Source organism: Coenobita brevimanus, chromosome 25, assembly GCF_032717465.1.
Source record: "Coenobita brevimanus isolate Jiangsu-jjx chromosome 25, ASM3271746v2, whole genome shotgun sequence".
Lineage (NCBI taxonomy): Eukaryota > Metazoa > Arthropoda > Malacostraca > Decapoda > Coenobitidae > Coenobita > Coenobita brevimanus.
Window position 1 is genome coordinate 35388226 of NC_136978.1, and position 17975 is coordinate 35406200.

The window sequence follows — 17975 nt, forward strand, 5'->3', positions numbered from 1 at the left end:
CTATCACCAACTCCTTTCCTTTTATTCACCAATGACCTTCTAAGCTGTACATCTAACCCTATCCACTCATACGCTGATGACTCCACCCTTCACCTTTCCATTCGATTCCAGCAACGTCCATCTCACCAGTTACTTCAACAAACAAGGGATGAGGCTATGGCACATCTAATGTCTGACTTGGCTCGTATCTCTGACTGGGGTAAAAATAATCTGGTTGTTTTTAATGCATCAAAGACTCAGTTTTTGCACCTGTGAACCCGACAAAATCTTCCACAGGTATACCCACTAATATTTAATAATATTCAGCTTAATCCTGCATCATCCTTGAACATTCTTGGGGTTTCATTTACTCGGGACTTATCTCGGAAAGATCATAATACATCTCTTGTAAAATCTGCTTCTAAGAGATTAGGTGTGCTAAGCTGACTCCGTTGCTTCTTTAGCTCTGCAAAATTGTTGAATCTATACAGTGGTGTTATCCACCCCTGTGTGGAGTACAACTCTCATGTGTGGGGAGGCTCCCCACATACAGCTCTTCTCAATAGGGTGGAGTCAAAGGCTTTTCGTCTCATTAACTCTCCCCGTCTTACTGACCTGCTTTGTTTGTAACCTTTTTGTAGATATTATATAGTATGTAAATATAGTATGTAAGTAGTTGTAAGTAATTGTAAGTAGTTGTAAGTAGGATCCAAGTAGGGGTCAACGCCCAGTGTTATGTTTAGGATGAGCGGATTATTGTGTCTATCTTGAGTGATTCATGCCTCTGTGATCGGGACTACCGCCCTAGCCGGATGAGAGCCGACGATCAGTAGCTGTCTATATGGGTCTGGGGAAGAACACGGAGTTGTCCGGTGTCACTGTATATTGATTCAAGACAGTGTTTAATATACTGCCAGAAAACTACTACAAGACTTTGCATTCACCTGCAAGTGATGTAAAGGGGTCATTGACAGTTTTAACATTTGGTGGAAAACGAGTGGGATAATAGTGAATTACATCTTCTGTGGGCTGGTTTAGCTGTGTCTATCTTCCCACGCTACTGTCGCTGCTGTTCTTCCCATGACGACACACAGCCTATCTCCGCCCTAGCCTCGAGCCCTGTTTGCAGTCTTGGTTTGGAATCGTTCTGGCAGTTTTGAGGTAATTTTGGGAATTTCCTCCACATCAACGCCCCACCTATCACCACGCCACAACAACCAGTGAACCACATAAGGCTCCTGCTCCTATCAACCTACAACCTGCCTTTGCCTGCCTGTGTTCCTGTCCAGCCTGTTGTAACGGTTAGTTTCAGCCCCCACAAACTCCACCCCAGACCCCACTCCAGGAAGTAGCCCCCAACCGCCGCCCGACGCCATTACGTCATCGTTTTCCCCACCCACCACACACACTGACGTCACCCAGGGAGTGTGGCCAGTCACACCGAGCTACGTCACAGTCTCCTGCTCCTATCAGCTTCTCGTTTTCCCCAGTGGAGAGCCACACCCAGTGACGTCACAGACACTTCCACCCAATCACGAGGAGACAAGAGCCTCACTTTTTCTTCAGCCTTGGGACAGACCGCATCTCACTACAAAGTATTTCCTAGCTGCATTTTCATGCAATTCCTCATTCCATCACATTGATTAATTCCTTTCTACAGAGAAGCCAAGCTGTCTCTATAGATTGTGATATTTTCACCATTTACTCTCATCCATTCATTGCATTTTTGTCCCTTATTTTTCATTCTGTCAGAATTTTTCGTTCACTCACTCCTACTTCATCCCATTTTCTCCCACTCATACTCAGCTGTAAATAATGCATTCATTTTCACTCATATTGATTGTATATAAATCATTTCTTCACAGATTACAAATATTTTTATTTATTTATTCTCATTTATTCATCCATTTGTTCATTTAGTTTTATTTGCTACTTCCTACTCTGTTAATGTCCTTTTTTAAAATGGTAGATCTCTCACCAACTGAACCTGACGGTAACACAGATAACGCTGTATGTAGTGATAATGTAAATCTTCGCAGTGGCAGATCTTATACCAAACCAACCGTAAGTTCCCTACCTGTTTCTACTACACCTGTTACTCCTACCCTAAATCCAGATATATTAACTCCAGATACTCTATCATCTTCTCCAACTGATTCTCCTGAAACCACTCAGTCTTCTCCACAGTCTTTATTCCTTCCTACTACTACACATACACACACCACTACCGCCACGGCACTTCCCACACACCGTCTCAGTTCACTACCGTGCCTACTTCCTCACTTTCGCGGTCTCACCCTCTTCTTACGATGGCGACTCAGAACCCTCCACCTCCACAATCCATATATTTAGATGATGTGAATAGACCCAAATTTACAGAAGATAGTACTGTTTAGATTTACGATTTCCTCAGAGAGGTCGAAACCAACCTTCATAATCGCCAGATTGTAACTGAACCCTTGAAAGTTTCATATCTTCTCAGTCGACTCCATCATGGCAGATCATTAATAGGAGCTGCTATTCATGTGGGGCACTTCGAAGATTGTCAAACGTTTGACACGTTTAGCCAACGGCTTATTCAATACTGTTGCCAACATTCCAATTCTGCATCCCTTATAGGATTAACTAATCTCCTCAAGCAAATGCAGGAAGACATGAAGGTACCTCCCCAACACGCAAAAGTAATTGAGGCAGCCGCAACTATGAGGGCGACGAGTTCAGAGTTGCGCCAATTATTCAGTGGTACTCAATGGGTAACAGAACACAACGGGGAGATCATGATTACATTAAATAATTTTGCAGACTTGTTCGGTTACTTTAGATTTCTCAATTGGCTTTCGGACTCCCAAAAACAAATAGCACTACAAATTGGCTTTAAACCAGGAGACAAAATAATAGATGTTAGTAAAACAATCATTGAGAGGTCAGGAACAGACTTCACTCGCCAGGTCGATTCTTACAGTTCACCCTCTCCCTCTGCAGGTGGTACTGCAAGAGTACTACACACCAGCATCACTTCATCTGATTCCTCTCGTTCACGGCCAACTACAAGAACCAAACCTAGTAATCGGTCTCACTCACAATATCGTTCACCTTCTAGTGGTCATGAGAATTCAAGTCTGCAGAAAACAATTCTCAACTGTGTCCTGGCACTGCGGTAATGTAGGTCATAGAGAGTCTAGCTGTGCATGCAAAGAAAGACGTTTTCGCTCACGGGAACGTCCGCGTGAACCTTTGCATTCCCGACGTCTAACTTGCAAGTACCATAAGGATAGCACAACTCACTCCACAGACGAGTGTCGTTACCTTAAGAGCCGTCAGTCGGAGGAAGACGAGCGCTCAGATAGGAGAAATGTAACCTAACAGTAGAAGATCCGCTGGTGTCTGAAAATAAGGTAACAGAAAATCGACTCCCCATTCGTCAGGTAGGACCTGTAACATCTTCAGGCTTAGTCATTCTAGGATAGAGCAAAGGGGTACAAAGCTCTTTCCTTATGGACAGCGGATCTATGGTAAATCTAATCTCAGATACGTCTTTAAACAACATTAGGAAAATAACTAAAAGAGTTAGGCTCCTCGAACCACCTGACATTCGCCTATGCGGTGTGGATGGCTCAGAATTTCAGGTCAAAGGAAAGATCACACTAGAAGAATAATTTGATAAAGCCTTAAGACCTTTTGACGTAGAGTTTCATGTCACTAATGATCTTAGGTATCCAGCGGACACTCTCATTGGTTTTTCGACAATGACCCAAGAAGCCATTGCTCTCCTCCCTGCTTCTCGTTGTGTACATGTCAATGGTTTCCCAATATCTAGTATGGCATATCCACGTCCGGTACTTTCCCAAACCGACTCAGTTATTAAGTCTCATATGATTCCAACAGTAGTCAAGAGTAACCAAATACACACGCCGTTACCTGAACAGCCAGGTACACTACCATCTAGTACTACATCCTCTGAGTATTCAATTATAGATCGTATCAACCCATCTGACAGTAGCACACTCACCGACTCAGACACGTCTCATTTAACTACCTCAGATAGTGTGATTGATGTTTTACAACATGCAGAGATAAGACGTGCAGTAACAAATCAGTTCACAATTTTGTTGCCGCACAATTTTACCAAAGTCTCTGTTCGTGTTGTGGGTGCGAAAGCAGGAGTTGATGTACTAACCTCACCTGAGACGTGTTTTGATTGAATGGCTTAGCTTATGAGTCAGCACTGTGTTCGTTGCTGGAGGATGGTTTATGCTACTTGTATATTGCAAACACAACAAACGCCACTTACATCTTACGAACGGGAACTCAGATTGGCGATTTCTTAGAATACCCAGCAGCCGTACATGTGTGCCAGGACTTCCCATACCCTGTTGCTGATGTGTGCTCAGTTGCTCAGTCCACCAATATTCCATCTAATCTTGAATCTCATGTGAAACAAAGTTATTTCCCAGAACACCGACATCAATTAATTAATCTCTTGCGAGACTATCGCGAAGTAGTAACCCTACCTGGTGAGAATATGGGCAAGACAAATTTGGTAAAGTATAATATTACATTACAGCCAGGTGCTCAACCAGTATATATACCTGCCTACCGTTTATCACATAGCCAACGTCAACAAGCCGATCGTCTTATTCAGGACATGTTGGATAATGAGGTCATTGAACACTCTGATAGCCCGTGGAACAGCCCACTATTTCTGGTTCCAAAGAAAGGTGTTGAGTTACGACCAATCATAGACTACAGACGCGTGAATGCACTGACTGTCCGGGACAGATTTCCAATTTCTGTACTCATTAATTTACTGGAATCCTTAGGCGAAAACAATTGTGTTTTTTCCTCTCTAGATCTTTTAAGTGGTTATTGGCAAGTCGAGATGGAAGAATCATCTCGTCCTATCACTGCCTTCAGTACTCCATCCGGTCATTACCAATTCCGTAGACTTCCATTCGGTTTGAGAAATGCACCTTCATCATTCATGAGACTAATTCATACAGTTTTCGCCGGCATGATAGGTCACTCAGTTTTTGCTTATCTAGATGATGTCATAATCGCTAGTCACTCGGTGGAGGAACACTTAGAAAAGTTAGCCGAAGTGTTCACTAGACTCAAACAAGCTGGACTTAAGATCAAATTATCAAAGTGTGACTTTTTACGTAAGAAACTCCAATTCCTAGGACATGTTGACGCTCACAGAATTCACACATTGGATGACAAGGTTAGAGCCGTGACGAATTTCCCAACTCCAACCAACACCGACGCTGTACACAGTTTCCTCGGTCTCAGTGGGTATTATAGAAGGTTCATAAAAGGGTACTCCAAGATAGCTGCGCCGTTAACAAAATTACTAAAGAAGGATGCGTCTTTTGTGTGGGCAGATGAACAGGCAACCGCATTCACAACACTGAAGAATCATCTGCTCTAGCACAATCACCAGTTTTGGCATTCCTTGCTTATTCTAAACCATTTCTTCTCTGTACCGATGCTTCCGGAGTAGGCCTAGGTGCTGTTCTCATGCAATATGACTCCGAAGGAAAGAAACGTGTCATTGCCTATGCTAGCCGTGTGCTAAACTCCGCGGAGAAGAATTACAGTGTAACTCACTGGGAAGCCCTTGCCGTGGTCTGGTCCCTAAAACATTTCCGCGACATCATCTACGGATATTCTGTTCACATCCAAACAGACCATCTTCCCTTATGTGACTTGTTTCGGGGACGTAACCTTACCGGTCGACTTGCACGTTGGGCGGTCACTGTGACTGACTATAATCCGACATTTGAATACGTTCCTGGAAAATTCAATGTTGTAGCCGATGCCCTCTCGCGGCATGTTGCCACAGTCTCAACCGGTTGCGACATAAACTTAGCGTTCAATTATGACACACTACGTAGGTTCCAGCATGAGGACCCCGTATGGTCACAGGTCATATATTTCCTAGAGTCAGGTGATGATTCTTCTCTGCCAAAGTTACCAGTCCCTGTATCTGATTTCTTCCTCAACAATGAATTGCTCTATAAAAACTCAGTACTGAAAGGTAACAACGTACCTCATTGCGACGTTAAGCAACTACTCATTCCAACAGACTTAATTCCTGCTGCCCTCCATTTAATCCACGACACCCCTCATGCATCACACCCTGGCAAAGACAGAAGCTTACGGCAAGCACGACTGTCATATTATTGGCCCACTATGCAAAAGGATATAGAAGCACACTGCGATGCATGTTTATCATGTGCCCGTCACATGGGGACAACCAGTCAACCTGCTCCTATATTGCAGTACCCAGTACCATCAAAACCTTGGCAAACTCTCTCTCTCGATCTTCTGAAGCTGCCTCGTACAGAATCTGGCTTCGTTTATCTGTTAATGGCAGTCGATCATTTCTCTAGATTTGTTATCTTAGTTCCATTGCATGAAAAGTCTGCTAACGCAGTAGCACATGCCTTTATTAATTCAGTTATTTGCCCTTTCACAACACCAGAAGTAATTTTAACTGAAAACGGGTCAGAGTTCAATAATTCAGTTCTGGAAGAAATTTGTCTTCGATACAGAATTAAGAAATGCAATATAGTGGCCCATCATCCAGCCTCGAATGGCCTAGTAGAGTGCCAGAATAGAAAGATATTGGAGAGTCTGCATCACATAGTGGGAGATCAGACTTCCACCTGGGATGAGTGGATTCTGCAGGTAGCTGCTTCAATTTATTCATCCATCAATAAGTCAATTGGAGAAACACCATTCTTCCTCATATATGGCTTTGACAAAAGGCTACCTTATTCACTGTCGCAATCCAAACCTGATCCGATCTACGAGTACGATAACTATGTGTGAGTAAACCTTTCCAACTTCCAGAAAATTCATAAATATGTTCAGGATAATCTGGTCCTTACAAATGAGGAGATGGTACGTAACCAACATGCCGCTGCCACAGTTGTTACCATCAAAGTAGGTGACTTAGTTTTTGCTCTAGATCATGACAGAGAATCAAAACTAAACAGTAAATTCTTGGGTCACTTCCGTGTCATATCTCGTAAAGGTAATAAATTCGAATTAAGAGATCTGCACAAGGCAGAGACGACATGGGTGCATGCAGATCATCTCAAATGTGCATCAAAACGCATAGTCTTGGAGGAACCACTAAGAGAGACCACATCCCCACAGCAAATTCCTACTCACTCTTCTTCCTCTTCTCTAACCTTCCTTCTGACATTACTATTCAGCCTTCCCCTACTGTTAATGACTATCGTGCCAAGTTGCGTTCTGCCACTAGGTCTCTTGCATAACGTTATCATCTCATATTGTCGTTAACATCTGTATCAACATCACCTCTAAGATCACCTCATTTTATAGGAAAGATGCTGTGGGTCTACGTGCTGACAGTGCTGACTCTGGTTGAGTCTGGATCGGGTGAGGACGATGGTGCCGTACGGCCCGGGGCCTTGGTTGGTGCAGGAGGCGAGGTTATGGTGGTCAGAGACATCGTCTCTTTGCGCTATGACCTAGAGCCACTGGCTACCGTGACCAACGCCCTGCCTGACCTTGCACGTCAGCTAGACGACCTGCAGGAATTCTTGTCAGAAATTAGAAATCGACATCCCAATGACACATTTTTGTACGCACTCTACCTACCTATCTGCCAGAAATTAGATTATATTCGTTATCAGATCAACCATCTTCAAGATTCCTTCCCTCACCAAACGCCTGTGGGTCGCTCACGAGTGAAACGTGGACTTTTTGACCTTGGAGGAGAAATCCTCAGTGGATTATTTGGTGTAGCGACTAACCGTGAGCTTTCTGGTTAGAAACAGGACTTAATCCAATGCCATCGAATCCCAAGAAAAGGTGTTCCGTGTTCAACATTTTATGTTGCAACAGATGAGTCACCATTTACATGATGTTATTAATACTTTAAATAATTTTACGATTGTTCTTAAGCGTGAAGTATCACAGACTAATATTATTTCAGAGCTGATGTATGTTAAATTACATGTTGATAATTTGCAGGTTTCTCTGGACTCTCTTGTCTCCCAAGTTTCTACTGTAATTCGTATTTTAGTAAATGCTGTTGATAGTCGTGTGACCCTAGATTTAGTTTCTCTCTCTGACCTTCGTTCTACTTTGGAATGGGCTCACTCAACATTCGGCTTGTCTCCTATGATTCCATTTTCCTCTTTAGAACATACTACCCAATACTAGAAGCCACATTCCTTACTAAAGATATAGTTGTTCATATTCCTCTTCGTTCTTCCATTATACTCGATCTCTTTCACATCATTCCTTTTCCCTTCTGGTACAATAACTCCCTGGTACAAGCCTCTGTCTCTTCATAGTACTTTCTTCTCTCCCATGATCATCTCTATATTGCCTTCCTCTCCTCAAGTGACCTCGGTAATGTGCCCTTCTCACACCCAACTTTCGTGTTTGTGCTGCGTACCTCCTAACAAATTTTCCTGGCAGTGTTGCTCCTTACGAATCTGCCTTAGTCCGTACCTTCTCAGTACAACCTGTCTGTACCTTTGTTCTGGCTCCCAAAGGCCAGGTACACCATGCTCGTCTAAATCACATCGGCTATTTCTTCTTTAGTGTTTCAACTCCTGTCAGTCTTATTTGTCCAGGGACCCCTGTCCGTTCACTATCCGCAATTGGTTTATATAAGGCCTCTGATTACTGTACAGTAAAGTCTGAGTCTATAATAGCCCATGCCACACATTATCACTTCGCACTCCGCTCCCACAAGTATGACATCTTCAAACCTATTAATACTACCTTTCATCTACCAACAGGCAATCTTTCTATCACATTAGAAAACCTACGTATGTTGAACTATTTAAACAATTCTGGTTTTATTATGAACCAGTTCTCTTCAGCTTTTAACTTCTCCTGGTCACATCCAGTCTTTGTATTTCCTCCGGTTGTCTTATGTTTTCTAGGTTTTATTGCAATTGTTTGTATCCTGTATTGTTGTCTCAAGCGAATGGACAAAAGGTTGCATGAGATCCGTGTAGCAACAAGGTTAGTGCGACAACCAAAAGACCTGGAAAATGATAGTTCTGAGTAAAACTCATTTTGTGATTACATATATATATTTGTAAATTGACCAAACCTATATGTTTATGCTATTTTTCCAACATGGCCATGTACTGTAAATATATTAATCCTTTCTTACATCCAGCTTTGTGAATTATGTAGTAATATCTCATTTATTATTGTACTCCAATGTAGTCCTGGTTCACTGTATACTCAGACCACTTGCATTCTTGCCATATTATGACTTGATGCCCCACCACTGTGTCAGGAGACACTTTTTGATGAAGGGGAAAATTGTTTGTAATCTTTTTGTAGATATTATATAGTATGTAAATATAGTATGTAAGTAGTTGTAAGTAGGATCCAAGTAGGGCATCAACGCCCAGTGTTATGTCTAGGATGAGCGGATTATTGTGTCTACCTTGAGTAATTCATGCCTCTGTGATCGGGACTACCGCCCTAGCCGGATGAGAGCCGGCGATCAGTAGCTGTCTATATGGGTCTGGGGAAGGACACGGAGTTGTCTGGTGTCGCTGTATATTGATTCAAGACGGTGTTTAATATATTGTCAGAAATCTACTACAAGACTTTGCATTCACCTGCAAGTGATGTAAAGGGGGCCATCAACAGCTTTAACACCTTCAACCTCTGTCTCTTCGTCGCACTGTTGCATCTTTATCTTTTTTCAATCGCTACTTCAACGGTCACTGTTCCTCTGAACTGTCTGCATGCATTCCTCCACCTCTACAACTGGTGCATAGCACCCATCTTGCAGCAAACTCCCACCCCTTTTCTGTCCAACTCTCTAATGCAAGAATGAACCGTTACTCCCAGTCCTTCATTTATGCAACAGGTCAACACTGGAACCGTCTCCCTCTGTCTGTATTTCCTGCTTTCTATGATCTCCAGTCTTTCAAACGCAGTGTGTTCAGGCATCTCGAAATAAATGAATCTTGAATTTGGCTCTCTCTTGTATTTTGTTTTTCGTTTGGAAGGAACAGTTCTTCCGGGCTCGTTGCCTTTGGTTCATTCTTCCTCATATATATATATATATATATATATATATATGTATATAAGTAATCCCTCCACTATCCGACGTAAAAGAGCCAAAGGCATGTCCGGAAAGTGGTCCTGTCCGGATAGTGGGCACCAGCCTCCTGGACTTGTACTTATGGACACTAACTCAGAAAAACACCTATACAACTCCCTCTGGACATGCATAGCACCTATTTAAGACCCAAATCTCACCAATAAGGGACATAAAAGACTGAAATAGATGCAAAAGAACCATGAAATGAGGCTTCTGAGGTAGGTTTATACAATATTAAACATTCTGGGTACTTACAAGTCCCTGGCTCCTGGACTGGTAGTTATGGACCCTAACATAGCCTAACTCAGAAAAACACCTCCCTACTGCTCATGCATAGCACCTAAGACACTACATATTCACACCAATAAGGGACATAAAAGAGTGAAATGAGGTGTTAGAGGTAAGTACAGTATGGAAAATACAGTACAATACAGTATGAAACATTCTGTGTACTTACAGCAAGTCCCTGGCCATCTCGATGAATAACCGCCTCCTCTCAGACTCTGACAGTAAGAAGGATTTCCTAAAGCACTTGCAGTACACTGTTCACGAAGTCTTGCACTTAACTTAGTCATTCGCACTCAGAAGTCCATTCTCTTTACACTGTGCACTCTTGTCTTACTTAGCTCCATTGTAACTTAATAAGTGTTGCACTGTGCACTTTAAGTCTTTCCACTCATAAAACCTTTTTCTAAACAAAACACAATCAAGTTAATTTACCTTAAATTTACAGTCCAAAAATTATTTGTCTTTTCACACAGAATTCTAATTTCTTAACAATACTGTATGCACTGTTTTTCTTTCACTGCACAACACTAAATTCCCGTGTGGTCTAGTGGAGACGTTCTTGCTGTTTAATCACTGTCAGAGTCTGAGAGTAGCACGGGGAGGTGACCTAGGGGTGCGTCTCTGGGTCATGGTGATGGCGTACCCACTGCAGACGACTCTGAAGATAGGCACAAACTCACGTCAAGCGTTGACTCCACCGTGGCTGATGTGCTGGGCTGTGGCTTGGAGCATCAGGGCCTGTCTTGGGGAGGGAACGGAGTGGAGCCAGGGCTGGGCACAGCGGGGGTCACGGGCCTGAAAAAAATGTTAATCGTTCATTGACGCAAGGAACGACGATTTTGACGATTACTGCCTGAAAGCACGCACTTCCTCCACAAGTCCCAAAGGCCCCATCTCCCTGTAGCAGTCCGGGTGTTCCAGGTAGTCCAGGACGAACTCTAGGTATTCCCGGAGTGTGCTCAGCTTGGGGATGGCTGGAGTAGTGTCATGCTGAGAGGAGTCTGCATCATCGTCGCCGTCCTTGTTGGAATCTTCAAGCTGGGTACTGACACCTGCAACTGAAGATGCGATCTCGATATCAGACAGGGTCTGATACCCAGGATCGCCCTCGTCGTCATCCAACCACTCACGCACTTTGTCCACATCAACATCGTCCCCACGCGCATGTAGACATACATGGAAGTCATCCACGTCGAAACGTAGGAAATCGTGCTCCACATCTGTTCCAAGAAGCAGACGAGACCAACCATTTTCTAGAGTCTTGACAGGGACTTCCTTCTATGCACTGGACCAGTATTAAATGGCACACTTGATGTTGTAGCGGTGAAGGTTTTCCAGAGTCCATTGGCCTCGCGTGTCCCGTCCCTCCCTGCACTCGTCCTCGTCCTCAAGAACAACCATCACCTCGTCCAGGAACTTCCGTCGGTATGGCCGCTCCATTGCCACGATAACTCCTTGGTCCATTGGTTGGATGAGAGCAGTAGTATTAGGTGGCAGAAACATGTACCTAATGCAGCCATTCTCAGCCACCAAGTCCTAGTTGCGCGGGTGGGCAGGTGCATTGTCGAGGAGAAGGAAGGCCTTTACCTGGTTGCATGGGATTCTCAGTTTCTCCGTCTGGTAATATATGACCTCCTTGACGAAATGGCGGTGGAACTAGTCTTTGAAGATGCTGCCTGTGAACCATGCCTTCAAGGAATGGTACCAGATGACAGGAAGGACATCCATCACCCCACGAAGACACCAAGGCTGCTTTGCACGCTCAATAATAACGGGCTTAAGCCGGTGCATGCCGTTAGCATTAGCACAACACAAAGCAGATATCCTTTGCTTGGAGAGCTTGCAGTCAGGTACACGCTTCTCCGTCTCCTCGGCTAGAGTGTTCATAGGCAAAGAGCGATAGAATAAACCAGTTTCATCAGCGTTGTAGACTTGACCGAGAGTGAGGCACTCCCTGTCGATCAAGCCCTTCACCTTGTGCCAAAACTCCTCTACTCCCTCCTCATTAGCATCCAAAGCTTCGCCATGAGACTTACTGTTGGTAAGGCCATGTCGTAACTTGAACGCAAAGAGCCAACCCTCGGATGCCTTGAAGTCAAGGGCATTGTGAAGCCTTGCTAACATCTCAGCAGCAGCCTTCAGCTCCGTACCACGTACCATCACACCAGCAGCACGTTGCTGTCGATATCAAATCAACGTGGAGCGGTCGACTTCAGCAAACTTGGGAGTAAACATCATATTCCTCTCCATGTTGCGTTTGCTTTTCGACAAGAAGTCAGCCGTGTACTGCATGAGTTTGTCTCGGAATCTCTTGATATCAAACAAAGTAGATCGGGCCAGGTTGAACTCACAAAGGATGCGTGATGAAGACCATCCCGCATCTACTCTCTCCAATATCTCCCTCTTCTTCTCCAGAGTCAAAACCACTCTCTTCCTCTTCTCAGGCGGCGGGGCCATCATCACACACACGAAGGAGAAGCACGAGAGCAGCAGGAGAGCCTGCAGCCAGTTAGGCACCACCACCTAAACGAGCACGTTGGCAGCCATGACGACAAGCGTACACTCACGACAAGAGACGGGTGGAAAGTGGGGAGGATGCAGGGGCGCTCTAGCGGACATCGGAGGAATGACTCACCAAAACAAAGCTGTCCCACGCCGCGTGTGCCGAGTTCAAATTACGGGCGGGAAAAAGTCAGGTTTTTTTCTTTTTTTTTGTTTTTTTCAGACCATTTTGGGAAAATTGGATCCCGGGACGATTATGTCCAGTAAGTGGGGATGTCCGGAAAGTGGGCGTCTGGATAGTACAGGGGTTACTGTATATATATATATATATATATATATATATATATATATATATATACACATATGTATAAATATGTATGCACACTAATGCCTTTTATTAGAATATCGACAGCATGCACACAAACAGGAGACATGTATTAAAATTGTATATTGTAAACTAAAATCAAAGTTTAATTAAAATGCATTTCTCTGTTTTCATAGATCCTCAGTTAAAAATAGTGGCCCAGGAAGAGGTGTGCTTCCTACAAGTGATTGATAGCCACTGATATTTGGTATGAATTGTCCACTGTTGTTAGTTTCATTTCGAGTTGTGTGAAGCTTCAGTTGCCCCATTTTCATAATTCGGAAAAAGGTTTGTTTTTTGAAGCTGTAATTGGGTCAGTGTCTCATAGATGTCTGTTCAGTAATGGTTTAAATTTGCTTGTGAAATATTTTTCCTTTGATTTTCTTAATATTGGATCATCATTTTTTACTTTATAGAAGGGCATAATATTGAAGTTTGGAGAATATATATATATATATATATATATATATATATATATATATATATATATATATATATATATAAAATGGTGAACTTCAGTTCCATATCTGTTGTAGTATAACGAGTATTGCTCTTTGGAAGGAAAATGCAGGTGAGTGTCATCTCCATCCTTATTTGTCTTTAACCCGTCCCGTCCCGTCGATGTATGGGTACGTTGCAACATTTTGCATTTGCCAGTCCCGGCAACGTACTGGTACGTGGTGCAATTGGAAGGTCCCTAATTTGACAATTTTCAATTTTTGCCCGTGATTTTTCGTACGTATACACAGGACACCTTCCTCTATTCCTCTACAAGATGCCAAGCAAGGACAATGCCTTACACCGCATATCCTCCCCCCTCCCCCCCTCACGCCATTGTCTCGGCAATTCACTTGTTACCAGTGACCTGACCAGTAAAGACATTCAGGGCCAGTGATTCCCCAATCGATGACAATGTGGAGGACAAAGTTTACATAGCATTGGAGGAAGAAACAGTCAGAAATAATGATCAGGTAATGTGGCAAAAGAAGGTCAGGTATGGTGATGATCTAGTGAGTGAAACAATGCTTATAATGCCTATATTACTGTTTGATAACCAATATACTCTCGTACCACATATAAATTCGTACCAAGTAAATAAATAAATACCGTTTATGAGTGTTGTGAAATAGTTACCCTCCCATAGAACTCGTTTTCTTTGGTGCCAGCCTGTTAGAAAACCCAGTCAGGTAAGGAGGTAATGGTACCAGGATCGAGTATTTTAAACCTCAGGTGAGCGATTTCTCTATGAATTTTCGATGTTTCTCACCAAAAGTGGAGGGTTTAGCCAAAATTTTTTTTTTCAAAAATACCTCGGGACTGGGGGGCATCAGAGGTGCGAAATACCTCGGGACGTGACGGGTTAATGGATGTTATATGGCCATTGCTGATTACTATCTCTCTCTCTCTCTCTCTCTCTCTCTCTCTCTCTCTCTATATATATATATATATATATATATATATATATATATATATATATATTATTACTATGTTGAATTTGTGTATCTAGTGATTTCATGATATCTCTTGTCAATTTTTTAAATGATTATGAATTGGAACGGATTAATTTAGTCCTGGTTTATTGAGGGTGGTGTTTCATTAGACTGCAATAATCTAGGTTAAACTTAGGGTAGGTCTAGCAATGTTAGTCTGGTTTGGTTAGGTTAGGCTAATTTAAATGAATGATAATGCTATGCATTCATCAAAAGTTACATAACCTAACGTAACTAATGTAACTTATCCTAATCTCAGCTTATCCTAGATTATCACAGCCCAAGCGATGCGCAGCCTACATTAACCTACCGTAAATTAATCCATCCCAATTCACACTTATTTCACGAATAGAAGGGGGCTTTTATGAAATAACTGGTTTGACAAATTCACTGTAACATGCATATTGATATAGATAAGTATATAGATATAGCTTTGTTTCAGACAAAACATCCCAAACTGTTTCTGTGGGATTTACTTCTTCACTCACTGGCACTACCCTGCATGCTCTCACCCTACACCACAGCCCTACACACACCTCACCTTTCCACTGCTTTGAGCAGCTCCTCAGCAGTTTGAGGTGTTGGTGGCAGCAAGGGAATATTGAGAGAAGCGATGAGGCTGCCGCGATATGCCGTGCCCATCACTACACCAAACATGAGCCATGACCCCACCAGGATGTAGTTAGACCGACTGGATGAGTGGCCGTCAAACAGCCCCTGACCCAGAAAGCTGCCCACCATCTCCACCACCACTGACCCAGAGCTCAGTCGTCCGTGTTTACTTCGCCAAATCTCTGTCCTGGTAATCTGGATGAGAAGAAATGATGTTGTAGTTTTTATGACATCTGTAGTGTTACTTCAGACAATCGTACTACAGCATGGAGAAGGTAATTCTAATGTTCATTCTCTTTACATAGAAGAGGTCCGATCCTACCTAATGTGGATTCATCAGATAGTGTTATTAATCTCTCCAGTACGAGAATGTAGTTTTTATTTGGAAACTTATTGCCATCTGCATTGTGCATAAAATGTGATGTGTCAGTACCCGACCGTGGCTTTTTGGGAAGGTTTATGGTTTCTTAAATAATCTACCCAACTTTTTCTGTAGGTAAAAAGACAAATTAATTTGGCCCTGATTTTCATCCTCTTCCAGCTTATTACACGCAACACAGTCACGGAATAAAACAATATTACGTTTCTGCAATATTTCCATAGCACTTCTTCGTGACTAGCGCAACGTTCCCTTGTTAATTTCTTGCAATAGCTCAGCATTTACGATGGAGAAGTGTCAGTTTTTGGACAAGTTAATGTGAAAGGAGTTTAGTGAACCTAATGATCAGGATGACTTTGGTGTTTTACGCGAAATGGATTGACACACGTCTTTACTTACTGAAACGGTTGACGAACGGCTTGAGAATGATCTCCAGTCACTCCTGATTGATGTATATGCCCGCTGTTATTATCAAAACCAAGCAAAGCGTGAACTTTAAACAACATATGAAGTAAACCGTCATTCAGAACGATTTCCCTTTCGAAAACAACGCAAACAGCAACTAAGCTCATTGTGACCACGATAAGCTGTGTTTTTTGGGGGGATCGTATGTACAACATATTACTTATCATGAACTGTGTATATATCTATATCTAAAGACCTATCTGTCTATTTATCCATCTATCTATATCTGTCCATCTATCTCCATGTATGTATGTATGTATGTATGTATGTATGTACCTATCTATCTATCTATATCTACCTATATCTATATCTATTTCTCTCTCTCTCTCTCTCTCTCTCTCTCTCTCTCTCTCTCTCTCTCTCTAATTATTTTTATTTATTTATTTATGTGCAGTAGAATATAGGAAGGAAAAGAAATTAAAAAAAAATCCATACACCATATTACAAGTGCCCTCCATTCATTAAGAATTTGTGACAGACTTGAATTGCTGTAGGTTGAAGTTTGGTGGTGCCATGAACCCCATACTCACCCAGACCAATGTGAAGCAGATGGCCAGCGTGGAGGTGAACACTCCTGCCCACACCTGGTTGCCCAGAGGATAGTAAAAACTGAGCCAGTTGGGCTTTAACACGGGTTTGGCCATAGCGAAACTCAAAGCGTCCTGGTCAACTGAATATGTGAAGTCCACCCTGTAACATATCAGTGTGCAGATTACGTGATGTACAACTGGCCACAAATGAACCTAAGACAGGGTCTGTGGGAAGTGGATGTATAGCTACAATTTCTGACGTTCATGGATCACAGCTACTTGGTCATCTCGGCTAATATTTGACACCTCCGAACATTCATGTCAGTGCCACCAACAAATGTCATTAAGTCAAGGTTGTCAAGTGTACTAAATGCCATACCTCTGCTACACACTGATGTTGTCCCAGGTTCGTATGTTGCAAGATGTACGTGTTGTCCCAACTGTAACATATTGCACAAATTACGTACAAAATGATACTAACCGGCCATATCCAAAAATAATTTGCAAAGGAAGAGGTGTTTGGGAGATTCTGAATCCGACGAGAACGCGGAGTTTATGGACGGAGCCCAAGTGTCATTGTTAACTGTTACTGGAGCAGGTTAGCCAGGCTTCTAACTATCATTCTAACACTGGCTAACAGGCTATCCTTCACTGTGATACCCTGGACATGACTTCTATCCGATCTGCTGCACGATTAGTGGGTGAGCAAATCCCCCGGCTCACGATTGCACTATCTGATACTCATTAATTCACTGAAAATATACATTTGACATTGTTAAGAAAGTTTCTAGAGGTGTATGTAACTTTACTGATCTCGGTACAGAATGGTTAGATCGACGTCCTGCTTATTTCTCAAGACGGGTAAATATGGCCACATAAAGGAAAAGAGGTTAGTTAGTCTGCGTTAGTGTCAGTGAATCATAGTATAACCCTCAAAAGCAGAAGAACGGCTGATCTAACTGTTAGGCTTCAATTTTCAACTGAAATATAGTGGTCCTTTCTCCTTTTCTCGAGATGAAAGGGTAAGGATACGCAAAAAAGGAAACTTAATCTATATTATCATGCAGCATCACTCTTGTCCACCCTATTATAAAATAAATTACTGCCAAAGAATTGTTGATCTAACTTAGGTGGACAGTTCAAGATGGTAACACAGAAGTCTTGCTTACATCTCGAGATAATTGGATACGACCGGGTAGAAGATGCTGACAACAAAGGACTGCCTGACATGCACCTGACGAGTTAT

The 17975-nt window shown here is 42.7% G+C and overlaps 1 protein-coding gene across 1 annotated transcript in view; it reads right to left on the bottom strand.

The window, feature by feature from the left end:
* Positions 1-919: 919 nt before the first annotated feature.
* Positions 920-17975, bottom strand: part of LOC145393812 (uncharacterized) — an 82949-nt gene continuing 65893 nt past the window's right edge. Inside the window, exons 3-6 of the mRNA XM_080267857.1 lie at positions 17009-17169; positions 16730-16889; positions 15285-15550; positions 920-923 (exon numbers count right to left, since the gene is read on the bottom strand). Of these exons, the coding sequence (XP_080123983.1) occupies positions 920-923; positions 15285-15550; positions 16730-16889; positions 17009-17169 (591 nt within the window). The remainder of the gene's footprint in view (positions 924-15284; positions 15551-16729; positions 16890-17008; positions 17170-17975) is intronic.